The 16,236-nt window shown below is 42.7% G+C and overlaps 1 protein-coding gene across 4 annotated transcripts in view; it reads right to left on the reverse strand.

The window, feature by feature from the left end:
• Positions 1–687: 687 nt before the first annotated feature.
• Positions 688–16,236, reverse strand: part of apip (APAF1 interacting protein) — an 89,737-nt gene continuing 74,188 nt past the window's right edge. For all 4 annotated transcript variants that reach the window (XM_068045923.1, XM_068045922.1, XM_068045920.1 and 1 more), the window contains exons 5-7: positions 5,692–5,827; positions 1,130–1,297; positions 688–1,038 (exon numbers count right to left, since the gene is read on the reverse strand). In XM_068045923.1, coding sequence (XP_067902024.1) covers positions 939–1,038; positions 1,130–1,297; positions 5,692–5,827 — 404 coding nt within the window. In that variant the 3' untranslated portion in view covers positions 688–938. The remainder of the gene's footprint in view (positions 1,039–1,129; positions 1,298–5,691; positions 5,828–16,236) is intronic.

Consider the following 16,236-nt stretch of genomic DNA (forward strand, 5'->3'; position numbering starts at 1 on the left):
TTCTTTCTTTACACATTTCTGAAGATGCAAATATGTGTATACCACTTGATATTGTGTTGCAGAATCTACATTCTCTTGCTGCAGAATTTGGGCTCGCTTATTGCTGAAACTGACTTTGAGGTGCTGCATGTGTACAATACAAGTGGATTGAGGACAGAAATATCTAGGAGAATCCTTGAACAGCCTTGAGGGGCTGAATAGCCTTCTGTTATTCCTATGAGGACACTTGGTGGAAGTGACAGATTGTTGGCACCACCAGCAGACAACTCAGTAATACTACAGCCATTTTATAAAATCCAGGACATATAATATCTGCAAATTTATTTCAAATGATATTAAAAGTATTAAATCCAGGACTAGAAAAGGGTCTCACCATGCATCATAACAGTTCAGGTTGGTTCAGTGTTTGTATGTATGAAGCTACAACTGAATTTCCAGTTAAGTCACAGCTTAGTGTTAGACCCACTTATAACTGATCACAGCAGGATATATATTGATTTCAAGTTAGCTGTAGAAATGACCTTGTAGAATTCAATAACTCACTGATTACTTCCTTTCAGGAGTGCACTTGTAATAAGTGATCTGCAAGATGATTGAATGTTATTGTGCCTAATGAGAGTTTGGCAGTCACTTAGAGCACAGTCCTTGCAAAGGCTATTCTGATTAATAACAAAACACTTAAACTAATTTTGTTGAGTGATGTTCGTGATTAAGAGACCATTGCATACGATTACATAAAACAATCCACACATGGGTATCTGCCGTCCAGTATGAACATTCACTCTTACTGTGGTTCAGCTCTGCTCACACAGTCAGCCAGGTTCTAAAGTCCATGCAGCAAAGAGTGATCAAAGGCACTTGTATCATGTACACAGGCCTTTAGATTTACAGTATAGCCCTGCCTACGATGGGCCAAAGGTATTTCCTGCGGCAGGATCTTAGACAATGCCCTTTTCTTCCACTGGGTGGTGAGATGGGTCGAGGCCGCATTGCTTCATTTGCACGGCAATATCAAACAGATAATCGTAGCACTCGCACCTACAGAGGGAGGAGGGAGACACAGAAGTGAATAGGTTTAATGGACAGTGCTTGGGGACAGAATAACGTAACTCACACAAACTGCACTCACATTGTTTTAGCATTTTGCCACGTCTTCCCCCACACGTAGATGCCATGGCGCCGAACCAGTACAGCACAGGAGTCTGGGTACTCTTCCATAGCACGAGCCATTCGTTCCTTCAGGTCTTTCTCTTCTGGTGTATTCTCTATAATGGGGACCACCAGCAGATCATCATACCTGGCAAATGCAAAACATTACATTTTTATAAAACAAGACAATTTTCCTTGTATTTGAATTTGTGCAATGTCCTGTCAAATACCTTCAACAAGATACAGAAAATTTACGATGCCTACATCCCAAGAATGCGCTTTTAAAAAACTGACAACCTCAAAGATCCAAAAATAACAAGATTATTCTAATTTTAAACAGCATTGACCCCCATTTTCTATAATTCCAAAGAACATCCCAAAACAAGAATAAAGAACTGAGCTTTCAATTCCTATTGCTGATGTGTAGCTATATTGATTGTCTTTCTATTTACAACTTCAGCACTCTTTTGGCTGGGTGTGTGTAACTAGGATAAAATGAACACTGCTCTCGTGCTGAGGCCTGTGATCTTCACCAAATTCAGGCCAACATTCCCTCTGCACAGAGTGTTTACGATGTACTAGATACTTTTGGCCAGCTAGTGGGGGACAAATGAAAGCTAAAATGGCATTAATCAGTTATAGTCATAGAGTTACAGAGCACAGAAACAGGCCCTTCAGTCCACCGTGCCTGTGCCGAGCATCAAGCCTATCTTTTCTAATCCCATTTTCCAGCACTTGGCCCATAGCCTTGTATGCTATGGCGTTTCAAGTGCTCATCTAAATACTTCTTAAATGTTGTGAGGATTCCTGCCTCTACCACCCCTTCAGGCAGTGTGTTCCAGATTCCAATCACCTCTGGGTGAACGATTTTTTCCTCAAATCCCCTCTAAACCTCCTGCCCCTTACCTTAAATCTATGCCCCCTGGTTATTGACACCTCCGCTAAGGGAAAAAGTTTCTTCCTGACTACCCGATCTATCCCCTTCATAATTTTGTATACCTCAATCATGTCCCCCCTCAGCCTTCTTTGTTCCAAGGAAAACAACCCCAGCCTATCCAGTCTCTCTTCATAGCTGAAATGCTCCAGCCCAGGCAACATCCTGGTGAATCTCCTCTGCACCCTCTCCAGTGCAATCACATCCTTCCTATAGTGTGGTGCCCAGAACTGGTACCCATATGCCTTCCTAACCACCTTATCTATCTGTGCCACTGCTTTCAGTGATCTATGGACAAGTACACCAAGGTCCCTCTGACCCTCTGTACTTCCTATAGTCCTACCATCCATTGCATATTCCCTTGCCTTATTAGTCCTCCCAAAATGCATCACCTCACACTTCTCAGGATTAAACTCTATTTGCCACTGCTCTGCCTATCTTACCAGGCCATCTATATCGTCCTGTAATCTAAGGCTTTCCTCCTCATTATTTACGACACCATCAATTTTCGTGTCATCTGCAAACTTACTGATCATACCTCCTATATTCACATTAATATCATATTAATAATCATTAATATAAACTACAAATAGCAAGGGTCCCAGCACCGATCCCTGTGGAACACTACTGGTCACAGGCTTCGAATCGCAACAACAACCCTCGACCATCACCCTCTACCTCCTGTCACTAAGCCAATTTTGGATCCAATTTGCCAAATTGCCCTGGATCCCATGGGCTCTTACCTTCTTGACCAAACTCCCATACGGGACCTTATCACAAGCCTTACTGAAGTCCATGTCGACTACATCAATTGCTTTACCCTATTCTACACACCTAGTCACCTCCTCGAAAAATTCAATCAAATTTGTTAGACATGATCTCCCCCTGACAAAGCCCTGCCTCTCCAAGTGGAGATTAATCCTGTCCCTCAGAATTTTTTCCAATAGTTTCCCTACCACTGATGTTAGACTCACTAGCCTGTAATTACCTGGTTTATCCCTGCTACCCTTCTTAAATAATGGTACCATATTCGCTGTCCTCCAACCCTCTGGTACTTCTCCTGTGGCCAGAGAGGATTTGAAAATTTGTGTCAGAGCCCCTGCAATCTCCTCCCTTGCCTCATATAGCAGCCTGGGATACATCTCATCTGGGCCTGGGGATTTATCCACTTTTAAGTCCACTAAAACTGCTAATACCTTCTCCCTTTCAATGCTAATTTGTTCAAATATATCACAATCCCCCTCCCTGATCTCTACACCTACATTGTCCTTCTCCATAGTGAACACAGATGAAAGGTAATCATTTAAAACCGCACCTCTGTCCTCTGGCTCCAGACACAGATTGCCACTTTGGTCCCTAATGGGCCCTACTCTTTCCCTGGTTATCCTCTTGCCTTTAATATACTTATAAAACTTGGTATTTTCCTTTATCTTGCCCTCCAGTGTTTTTTCATGCCCCCTCTTTGCTCCCCTAATTACTTTTTTAAGTACCCCCCCTACACTTTCTATACTCCTCTAGTGCCTCCGCTGTTTTCAGCACTCTGAATCTGCCAAAAGCCTCCTTCCTTTTCCTTATCCAACCCTCTCTCCCCTGACATCCAGGATTCCCTGGACTTAGTCCTACCCTTCACCTTTATGGGAACATGTTGGACCTAAACTCTCACTATTTCCTTTTTGAATGACTCCCACTGGTCTGATGTAGACTTTCCTACAAGTAGCTGCTCCCAGTCCACTTTGATCAAATCCTGTTTTATCATATTGAAATCGGCCTTCCCCTAATTCAGTACCTTTATTTCCGGTCCATCTTTGCCCTTTTCCATAACAACTTAAAATCTTACAGAGTTATGGTCACTATCCCCGAAATGTTCCCCCACTGACACTTCTACCACTTGTCCAGCTTCATTCCTTAAGATTAGGTCCAGTACTGCCCCTTCTCTAGTAGGACTTTTTACGTGCTGGTTCAAAAAGCTCTCCTGGATGCACTTCAAGAATTCTGCCCACTTTAAGCCTTTTGCATAAGTCTATCTCAGTTAATATTGGGGAAGTTGAAATCCCCTATTATTATTACCCTATTACTTTTACACCTCTCTGAGATTTGCTTACATATCTGCTCTTCTATCTCTCCCTGACTATTTGGAGGCCTGTAGTACACTTCCAGTGTATAGTACAGTACAGTGCAGTACGTTTCTCTGTCAATATAATGGGCTGAAAATTTCCAGCATGCCACCAATGTTGGCGGCGAGCTGCAGAGATGGCGGGGTGCACGTGTGGGATTTGCTCCGCGGAGCCGCTGCGATATTCAGCACAGCGGCTCATTTACATGGCCGAGGCAGAGCACCCCCCCCCCCACCCCCACCCCCACTGCATGGGTGCTGGCACCATTGTTAAAGGGCTTCAAGCCCTTACATTGAATTTGATATTTTAAAGTGAGAGGTATTATAAATTTAAAGTAAAAACTTCAATGAAAGTTTCAAGCCCCTCTCCCATCCCCTCAATGACTAAATAATTTATTACTTGCTTTCCACCCCCCCGCAAAAATTTATCTTATGATCCCGACCTTCCCCCCACCAAAGTTTATTGACTTTCACCTTCAAGCCCTTCCCACCATCCCCTCTACCAATTGCAATAGTTTTCCCCGCTCCCCCACCCCACCCCACCCCCCCGCCTTGAAAACCTACCTGCTCCCCACTCCCAACCAGTATGCCACCTTGGATCTCCGAATGGAGATCCGAAGTCATGGGAGTCCCAGCAACCAACCAGAATATGGCAACAGGATGGCCGACAGGAGCAGGTAGGCCATTAATTAACATCAATTTAAATATTTTAATCCTGCTCCTGTAGCCGAGTGGTGGGGAGGTGGGGGGGGGGCAGTGGGCCGCCATGCTGCCACCGGTAATATGGGGCGAGGTCTTCCCGATGTCGAGAGCTGTGGCGGGCCTCTCCCGGAGGCATTTTCCAGGCTCCCCCCTGCCACGACCCCTGACGTCGGAGGGGGGGGGGGGCTGGTAAAATTCACCCCAGTGTTTTATTAGGCTTGCAGCAGTTCCTGTTGACTTTAGAGGCTGCCATTGCTTTGCAGCCAGTGCCTGCCCAAGCCTTCTTTCACTCTTAGGTGTCCGTGCCAATTTGCTTCACCTCTTCTAACTCTTGACTGTGCAATAGTTATTGGCTTATGCTTCTTCATTGTGCTAAAGGCATTGTCTAAATAACTAACATGTCCTTGACATTCTAGAAATGCAGCTTTTCTAAGCCTTTCTTGCATTCCTGTTACTCCCATTTCACTTCTAAATAAAAATTGTTTGCATTTAGCCTGCAATAAAAATGCTCAACGTAACGGCTGCAATGTGACTGTCAATGCTTTACCAATGAGTGGTCACTGGATTATCACCAGGAAAGGGGTAAAGCTCTGCTCATCCTATCACTTTACGCATGATTTGAATATCGGACAGGTTTGGATGAAAATAAATCTTCCTACCCACTATACCATACGCAAATTACGACTGCAAGTTTAAAAGGAAATAAATATGATACTGCTTGGTTAATTAGCAGGATTCAGTGAAACGCCACTGGATTTGTGTTCAGAGTGACACTCATTGAAGAGTACAATACCTGTAATAGCCTCCGGATTGGCATTTACTGATTCCTTTTATCATTTCTTGGTGTGTAATTTGAAACTCCTTTCCTGGGAAGAGAAGGGTTGCCATGACAGCAGCTTTGGAATGCGTGTGTATGACTGCTCCAGATCCTGTAGAAAAATAATCAGCACTTCATGCATACTCCCAAATACATGGAACTGAACCATCAGCACAACATCTTAGAGAAATGCACAGAACTGGTGTTGATAAATCACTATAGCTGTGATGGCCAGCAATGCCTCAAATTTAAAATTCTCATGTTCATGGCCAAATTGCTCCAGGACCTCTAATTCTGGCCTCTTGCACATCCCTGATTTCCTTTGCCCCACCATTGGTAGCTGTGCCTACAGCTACTAAGGCCCAACGCTCTGGAACTCCCATTCGAAATCTCTCCTTGCTCTCCATTCTTCTCCTTCTTTAAAGTGCACCTTAGAACCATAGAAAAAGGTAATTCAGCCCGTCATGTCCGTGCCGGCCGAGAAAAAAAAGAAAATAGAAACTAGTCGCTCAATCTAATCTCACCTTCCAGCACCTGGTCCATAGCCTTCAGGTGCATGTCCATGTACCTTTTAAAATAATTGAGGGTTTCTGCCTCCACTACCATCCTGGCAGTGAATTCCACACACCCACCACCCTCTGGGTGAAAATATTTTACCTCCTGTCCCCTCTAATCCTTCTACCAATCACCTTAAAATCTGTGCCCCCTGATAATTGACCTCTCCGCTGGGGAAACAGGTCCTTCCTGTCTACTCTATCTAGGCCCCTCATAATTTTGTACACCTCAATTAAGTCACCCCTCAGCCTTCTCTGTTCTAAGAAAAACAACCCTAGCCGATTCAATCTTTCCTCATAGCTGCAACTTTCGAGCCCTGGCAACATTCTTGTAAATCTCCTCTGTACTCTCTCCAGTGCAATTATGTCCTCTCTGTAATGTGGTGACCAGAACTGTATTCAAACAGTGGCCTAACCAGCCTTTTATACAGTTCCAGCATTACATCCCTGCTTTTGAATTCTATACCTCAGCCAATAAAGGATAGCATTCCATATGCCTTATTCACCACTCTATCTACCTGTCCTGCCACCTTCAGGGACCTGTGGACATACTCTACAAGGTCTCTCACTTCTTCTACCCTTCTCAATATCTTCCCATTTATTGTGTATTCCCTCCCTTTATTTGGCCTCCCCAAATGCATTACATCACACGTATCTGGATTGAATTCCATTTGCCACTTTTCCACCCACTGAACCAAACCATTGATATAATTCTGGAGTCCACAGTTATTCTCTTCACTATCAACTACACGATCAATTTTTGTGTCATCAGCAAATTTCCCAATCATGCCTCCCACATTTAAGTCTAAATCATTAATATATACCACAAACTGCAAGGGACCCAACACTGAGCCCTGTGGAACGCCACTGGAAACCGCTTTCCAATCACAAAAACATCTGTCGACAACTACCCTTTGTTTCCTGTCCCTGAACCAATTCCGTATCCAACATGCCACATTGCCCTGTATTCCATGGGCTTTCATTTTACTGACCAGTCTGCCATGTGGGACCTTGTCAGATGCTTTACAGATGCCATATAGACCACATCCATTGCACTACCCTCATCAATCCTTCTTGTTACTTCCTCAAAAAACTCCATTAAGTTAGGAAGACATGACCTTCCCTTAACAAATCCATGCTGACCATCCATGATTAATCCGTGCCTCTCTAAGTGGCAGTTTATCCTGTCCCTTAGAATAGATTCTAACAATTTACCCACCACCTATCTCAGACTGACCAGCCTATAATTATTTGGCCTATCCTTCGCACCCTTTTTAAACAATGGTACAACATTCGCAGACCTCCAGTCGTCTGGTACTTCTCTTGTAAACAGTGAGGATTTGAAGATGATCCTCAGGGATTTTTTTCTCCTATTTCCTCCCTGGCTTCTTTTAATAATCTGGGATGCAATCCATCCGGCCCTGGCGATTTATCCACTTTCAAGAGTGTCAGACCCTCTAGTATTTCCTCTCTCATTATGTTTATCGTCTCTAATATTTACACTGTTCCTCTTTAACTACAAAGTCTACATCAACCCTCTCCTTTGTGAAGACAGAGACAAAAAATTCATTAAGAACCCTGCCCACATCTTCTGCATCCACACATAAGTTCCCTTGTACATCTCTGATGGGCCCTACCCTTTCCTTAGTTATCCTCTTGCTCTTAATGTACTGATAAAACATCGTCGGGTTTTCATTGATTTTACTTGCCAATAATTTTTCATGTCCTCTCTTTGCTTTTCTAATTTCCTCTTTTACTTCACCCCTACACATTCAATACTCCTCTAGGCTTTCTGAAGTATTAAGATTTTTGTGATCATCATAAGCTTTCTTTTTCTGCTTCTCAATATGGCAGTACCACCCTTTATCTTAGTGGGAACATGTCTATACTGTGCCTTTGATTTGCCACTGATTTTCCCTCAAGTAGCTGGATCCTGTCCAAATTCGCCAGGTCGCCTTTCAGTTTCTTAAAATTTGCCTTCCCCCAATTTAGAACTTTTACTCCTGTTTTATCTTTGCCCTTTTCCATGATTATGCTAAAACTTACTGTATTATGGTCACTATCTCCAAAATGCTCACCCACTGCTACTTCCTCCACTTACCCAGCTTCATTACCGAAGACTAAATCTAGAATTGCACCCCCTCTCGTTGAGCTTGTTACGCGCTGGCTAAAAAAGTTCTCTTGAATGCAGTTCAAGAATTTTGTCCTCTCTGTGCTCTTCACACTGTTTGCATCCCAGTTGATATTGGGGTAGCTGAAATCCCCAACTATTACCGCCCCATAGTTTTTGCGCTCAGAAATTTGCCACATATTTGTCGTCTATCTCCCTCTCACTATTTGGGGGTCTATAGTACACTCCTAGTAGTGTGGCTGCCCCTTTTTTATTTCTGAGCTCCACCCATATGGCCTCGTTTAATGATTCATTTAGCATATCATCCCTCCTCAAAGCTGTTATTGATTCCTTAACGAATAATACTACACCCCATCCTTTCTTATCTCCCTCTCTAAAACCTATATCCAGGGGTGTTGAGCTGCCATCCTTGCCCCTCTCTGAGCCAAGTTTCCGTTATAGCAACGATATTGTGATGCCATGTGTCTATCTGTGCCCTCAGCTCATCGGCTTTATTTACTGTACTCCTTGCATTTAAATAAATACCCTTTAACACTGCCAAATTCCTGTGCTGCACACTTTTGAACCTTTGCTTCTTCTGTCTTTCAGAGTCATTCGCGAATTTAATGGCTCCTGTTTCCTGCCCTGAAACTGTCCTATCTAAGACTGCGCTCAGGTTCCCATCCCCCTGCCAAGCTAGTTTAAACTATCCCCAACAACACTAGCAAAGCTTCCTGCAAGGATAATTGTCCCAGTCCTGTTCAGGTGCAGACCGTCCGGCTTGTACAGGTCCCACCTTCCCCAGAACCGGTCCCAATGCTCCAGAAATCTGAAGCCCTCCCTCCTGCACCATCTCTCCAGCCATGCATTCATCTGGTATATTTTTCTATTCCTTAAAACCTACCTCCTTGACCAAGCTTTTTGGTCACCTTTTCTGATGTCTCATTATGTGGCTTGGTGTCAAATTTTGTCTGATTACATTCCTGTGAAACAGCATGGAATGTCTTACGTTAAAGGTGCTATATAAATGAGAGTTGCTGTTTCCTTCCCATGATGACCTGCATACATAAGCAGGTTGACATCGGCTGCACAGTTTTATTGTCTTGGCTGCAGCAGTTCTGTAACACCCAAGTTTATCTAATGCTGCCAGCAATCACAGTTCACTGCCCTTCTTCCCTTTACTGTCTTGGTTCAAGAATTGTACTACATCAATAATGTTCCTTTATGAAAGGAAAACTTGCATTTACACCAGAGACAGGCAGAGTGAGAGAGAGGAGCACGGTGAGAGTGGAGGTTTAAAAAGCATGCCAAAAACCCAGAGTCAGAGACAGGAGACAGACAGAGCAAGAGAAAGGAGCACGGCGGGAGCAGAGGTTTAAAAAGCGCGCCAAAAGCCCAGAGTCAGACACCAGAGATAGAGTGAGAGAGAGAGGAGCACGGCGAGAGCGGAGGAGGGATAAATTGAAAAGAAACATCAGAGTGACGTCAGAATCGACAATGAGGGCAGGGAAACAGACAGCTGCTGGGCTGAGTATACAGGTAAGCTTTTAATTTAATTTAAATCAAACACAGCATAACACTTGATCGATTTATCAGTATATATAAATTAAAAACTAAAGCAAATTTTATAATTTATAATAGAGTGAGAGAGAGACCAGCAGTGAGTGTATTAGTTCAAATTAGGACAACTTAATACATAAGCTGTATTAAATATTATTAGGATTTATCAGTATTTATAAGGTTTACTGATAGTAGTAAGGTTTATTAGTATTGGCAAAGCTTTATTATTATTGGTAATGTCTATTAGACCCACAGAGTGCAGATTAAAAGCTGAGTGTGGAGATTCGAGTTTGGTGAGTGCCGAATTTTGTCAAGGGTGCAGAGGTGCTCCATTTTTCCTTTTTTTTAGTACTCTTTTAACCCTCCAGTATTTGGTTCTTGCTTTGGTGCAGTGGAAGGAGATGTTTGGTGAGTACCTGGTAAGCTGTGACATCACAGGCAAGCAGGTAGGTGATTGGTTTGGGAAGAAGCTACCTGTTTAGTGAGCATTTGGTGAGTGATTAAGGTCCATTCTAATCCTAACGTTTAAAATAGTAAAGGAACTAGTGGTAGGCTTAATGAAATATATAAAAAAAGGAAAATAAAATAAATAATTGAATAAAATTATTTAGTAGTTAATTAAAACACATTAAAGATGGCAGGACAGGTGATGTGTCATGGCTGCAGCATGTGGGAGCTTCTGGATGCCAGTCTGATCCAGGACAAACACGTCTGCAGTAAGTGTTTGTGGCTGGAAGCGCTTCGACTCAGAGTCATTGAACTGGAGCAGCAGATACTGCGACACATCAAGGAAGGGGAAAGTTACCTGGACACTTCATATCAGGAGGCGGTCACACCCCTTAGGATAGGGTCTTCTGATTTGGTCAGTGGTCAGGGACAGGAGAGTGTGGCTGCAGCTGAGGCAGGTAAGGGGACCCAGAGGGCAGGAGTGCAGGAGCCTCAGTCTTTGCGAGTGTCCAACAGGTCTGAGGTTCTTGCAGCTTGTCTGGATGAGAGTGGGGGCTGCAGGGTGGATGAGCAACCTGACCATGGCACCGTGTTACAGGAAGCCATTCAAGTAGCGGGAGAAAAAAGGAATGCAGTGGTAGCAGGGGGCAGTATAGTTAGCGGGATTGACACTGTTCTCTGCAGCAAAGAGCAAGAGTCCAGATGGCTGTGTTGTCTGCCCGGTGCCAGGGTTCTGGACATCTGCTCAGGGCTGGAGAGGAACGTACAGTGGGAGGGGGAGAATCCAGTCGTTGTGGTCTATGTAAGTACCAACGACATAGGCATGACAAGGAAAGTGGTTCTGCATAGTCAATATGAGGAACTAGGCACCAAATTAAGAAGCAAAACCTCAAAGGTAATAAACTCTGGATTGCTACCCGAGCCACGTGCAAATTATCATAGGGCAAATAAGGTTAGAGAAATTAATGCGTGGCTCAAAGCCTGGTGTGGTAGAATGGGGAAATTAACGGCTGTACCGTTGGGACAGTCTACACCTCAACTGTGCTGGGGCCGGTGTTCTAGCAAGCTGCATAACTAGGGAAGTAGAGAGGGTTTTAAACTCGGCGTAAGGGATCAAATTTGGGAAGGTATGGTAAATCAAGGAGCAGAGACAAGGCAAGAGAGAAAGGTATTAAGGTGGGAAATTATAAACAACTGTAACAGGAAATGACACAGCGTACAAATCTAAGAGTAAATCAACAGATAAGGCTAGAGGTTTCAAAAATAATAAAAGGACAAAACTGAAGGCTCTGTATCTGAATGCATGTGCAAATAGAAATAAAGAAGTACGATCTGACAGCCATTACAGAGACATGGCTGCAGGATGGCATAGATTGAGACCTGAATATTGACGGGTACATGAAGGATAGGAAGCTAGGAAAAGGTGGAGGGGTAGCTCTGTTAATTAATGATCATATTAGCTCAATAGAGAAGGATGACCTAAGTTTAGAAGACCAGGATGTAGAAGCAGGTGGGCAGAGATGAGAAATCATAAAGGCAAGAAGTCACTTGTGGGAGTGGTGTACAGGTCACCTAACATTAACCACATTGTAGGAAGGGGTATAAAGGAAGAAATAGTGGCAGCTTGTCAGAAAGGTACCGTGATAATTATGGAGGATTTTCATTTATATATAGACTGGAAAAATCAGATGGGCAGAGGTAGCCTAGGTGAGGAGTACATAGAATGTTTTCGGGGTAATTTCTTGGAACAATACGTTCTGGAGCCAACCAGGTTATACTAGACCTGGTATTGTGCAACAAGATAGGATGAATTAATGACATTATACTTAAGGCACTCCTAGGTAGCAGTGATCATAATATGATTGAATTTTACATTCAGTTTGAGGGAAAGAAGAGTGGGCGCAAGACTAATATTTTAACCTTAAATAAGTGGAATTATGAGGGCAAGAAAGCAGAGCTAGCTAAAGTGAACTGGCAAATCAAGTTAAGGGATAGGTCAATAGAGATGTAGTGGCAGACATTTAAGGGGATATTTCAGAATACACAGAATGGATACAATTCAGCGAGAAGAAAAAATTCCAAGGGTGGGACCCGCCATCCGTGGTTAACTAAAACAGTTAAAGATAGTATCAAACTTAAAGAAAAAGCCTAGATGGGAGGCAGGTCAGAAGATTGGATAGAATATAAAAAACAGCAAAGAATGACTAAAAGATTGATAAGGAAGGTAAAATTTGAGTACGAGAGAAAGCTAGCTAGAAATATAAAGACTGATAGTAAAAGCTTCTATAGATATTTAAAAAAGAAAAGTTAACAAAGTGAGCGTTGGTCCTAAAGAAAGTGAGTCTGGGGAATTAATAATGGATAATAGGGAGATGGCAGATGAATTGGATAGATATTTTGCATCGGTCTTCACTATTGAGGATACAAGCAACATCACAGTATTAGCTGTAAGTTAGGAAATGGAAAGGAGGGAGGAACTCAAGAAAATTACGATCACCAGAGAAATGGTACTGAACAAATTGTTGGAGCTGCGGACTGACAAGTCCCCCGGTCCTGACAGACTTCATCCTAGGGTGTTAAAAGAAGAGGCTAGTGAGAAAGTTGATGTATTAGTTTTAATTTTCCAAAATTCTCTAGATTCGGGGAAGGTTTCGTTAGATTGGAAAATAGTGAATGTAACTCTTTTATTCAAAAAGACAGGGAGACAGAATGTAGGAAACTCCAGGCCAGTTAGCTTAACATCTGTCTTAGGAAAATGTTAGAAGCTATTATTAAAGATGTTATAGCAGGGCATTTAGAAAAATTCAAGGTTATCAGGCAGAGTCAACATGGATTTGTGAAAGGGAAATCATGTTTAACCAATTTATTGGAGTTCTTTGAGGGAGTTACATGTGCTGTGGATAAAGGGGAAACGGTGGATGTATTGTATTTAGATTTCCAGAAGGCATTTGATAAGGTGCTACATCGTTTATCATGAGGGGAATTGAATACAAAAGTAGGGAGATTATGCTTCAGCTATAGAGGGCATTGGTGAGACCACATCTGGAGTACTGTATATAGAACTGGTCTCCTTATTTAAGGAAGGATGTAAACGCGTTGGATGCAGTACAGAGGTGGTTTACTAGGCTAATACCTGGAATGGGCGGGCTGTCTTACGAGGTAAGATTGGACAGGCGAGGCTTATATCCACTGGAATTTAGAAGAGTAAGAGGTGCCTTGATTGAAACATATAAGATCCTGAGGGGTCTTGACAGGGTGGATGTGGAAAGGATGTTTCCCCTTGTGGAATAATCTAGAACTAGGGGTCACTGTTAAAAAATAAGGGGTCACAGAGGGTCGTGAGTCTTTGGAATTCTTTTCCTCGAAAGGCGGTGGAAGCAGAGTCTTTGAATATTTTTGAGGCAGAGGTAGATAGATTCTTGATAAGCAAGGGGGTGGAAGGTTATCAGGGCTAGGTGAAAATGTGGAGTAATCAGTTCAGCCATGAATTTATTGAATGGCGGAGCAGACTCGAAGGGTCGAGTGGCCTACTCCTGCTCCTAATTCGTATGTTTGTACGTATGTTCGTATGTAACACTTTTAGTATAATACTGTAAATGTCTCAAGTCAGGAGGAAAAGTTTAGGAAAGCTAGATAGAAGAGATGAATTTGAAATGAATAGGAAGTAACTGAAGTAGTAGACAGGAGAATAACTATGGGTAATATTAGCTAAAATCAAAGCGCGTGGAATTGAAGGCAAAGTATTGACCTGGTTAGGTGATTGGTTAGGAGATAGAAGACAGAGAGTTGCGATCATGGATATGTACTCAAATTGGAAGCAAGGGCCTAATGGTGTCCCACAAGAACCATCGCTGGGGTTTCAATTATTCACTACATTTATGAATGACATGAGTAACACAATAGAAGGCTGGATACTGAAGTTTACCGAACACAAAATAGTTTAGAGAGGAACCTAAAATTACAAAGAAACATCGACAGATTAAGCGAATGGGCAAAATTGTGGAGTAAGTGTGAAGTCATCCATTTTGGACCAAAAATGGCAAGACCCAAGTATTATTTCAATAGTAAAAAGCTAGGAACAGTGGACGTCCAAAGAGATTTATGGGTCCATGGATATAGATCACTAAAATATAGTGGTCAGGCGCAAAAAAATGAAAAAGGTTAATGGAATGACAGGCTGGAATATAAACGGGAGAAAGTTTTTCTGCACCTGTACAGACCACATCTGGTGTGCTTGTACAGCTCTGGGCCCTCAGAACGGATATATTGGCCTTGGGATAAAATGCAGCACAGATTCACCAGAATGCTATCAGGGCTCCGAGTGAAATTATTCCGAAAGATTACATAAACTGGGCATTATTCCCTGGAATATAGGTAGTTAAGGGTTTTAGGATTTTGAAAGGTGGATAGAAAGAAACCTTTTCCCCTGGTAGGGGAGTCCAGGACAAGGGGACATAACCTTAAGTCAGAGACAGGCCATTCAGAAAGGAATTTAGGAAACACTTCTTCATGTAAACGATGGTAGAAATGCAGAACTCCATCCCAAAAAAAGGAATAGCTGTTAGCTCAATTAATGATATTAAAACTGAAATCGATCGATTTTTGCTAGGTAAGATTATAAAAGGATATGAAGCCAAAGCAGGTTGATGGAGTTAAAAAAAGATCAGCTATGATCTTATTAAGAGGTAGAACAGGCTAGATGGGCTGAATGGTCTACTTCTAATACTATAAAATGTTCTTAATAGAGAGGAACAGAGGAGATTTCAAAGAGTAGGACCAAGATAGCTGACGGGTAGAAAGGAAGCGGATGCAGAGAAGGACAGTGAGAGGAACAGAGTCTTCAGGGATCATGAAGAGCTAGAGTATTGGAGGAGATTGTATAGGTACGAGATAGCGGAGAAAAGCCAGGCAAGGATTTGCATTTGAGGTCATGGATTTGAACTGAATGTGTTCGTGAATAGGGAGGAGTCAATGCAGGTCAGTGAAATCAAGGGTGATGGGCAAGCAGAACTTGGTGTCAGACTGGATATGTGTGGCAGATTTGGACAAGTTGGAGTTACGAGAATGGACTTTGTGAAGTTAGCAAGGAGAGTATTGAGCAGTCAACCCTGTAGATGAAGAATGTGTAAGGGTTTCTGCAGCTGAGGGTTTGAGGAGGAGGCAGCGGCAATCAATGTTGTGAAATTGGAAATAAAGCCGTCTTGGGGATAGATAGGATGTGGAGCGCAGGGTTGGACAGAATGGTAGGATGTGGGCTGGGGACAAAAAGAGGAAGAAGAAGCTGCATAAATGGTTTTGATCCTAGAGACAAAAACCTGTGTGCTGTTAGAATTAAGCATGAAAGAAGGGGTGGCAGCTGATCAGTGAAAATGGAACCAGGTTTGCATAAGTTTGATAGACTATTATATTAATTTTCACATTCTTGCACCAGCGCAAACTGAACCTGATGGGATTTGCTGCCTGGACTAGGTTGTATGTCTCTGTCAGCAAAATTGTTTCAACATTGAAGGGGAGTCTGCATTTGCTGCATTATAGTTGGTGCCTTAATGGTGTGTGAAACATAATACTGTTGGGATTTGCATATTGCTTTGCATATAAAATTATTCTCAAAATATATTCATTATATATTAGACCACCTTCAACTTGACTAACTGGTCAGAGATGGAGAAGCTGAATTGTTTAGGCTGTTACACCAAAGTGGGGGCATTCTATCTCCAAGGGACTGGGCTGGAGGACAGCATGTACACTCCAATTCAGAGCGTGTCCGCTCCAATTCAGAGGCAGCATGTACTAGCTCACATGTTTTATACATTGAAAACAAGAGGCAGCATGAACTCTCTCATGGCATAT

This window comes from Heterodontus francisci, chromosome 14 (genome assembly GCF_036365525.1).
Source record: "Heterodontus francisci isolate sHetFra1 chromosome 14, sHetFra1.hap1, whole genome shotgun sequence".
In the NCBI taxonomy this organism is placed as follows: domain Eukaryota; kingdom Metazoa; phylum Chordata; class Chondrichthyes; order Heterodontiformes; family Heterodontidae; genus Heterodontus; species Heterodontus francisci.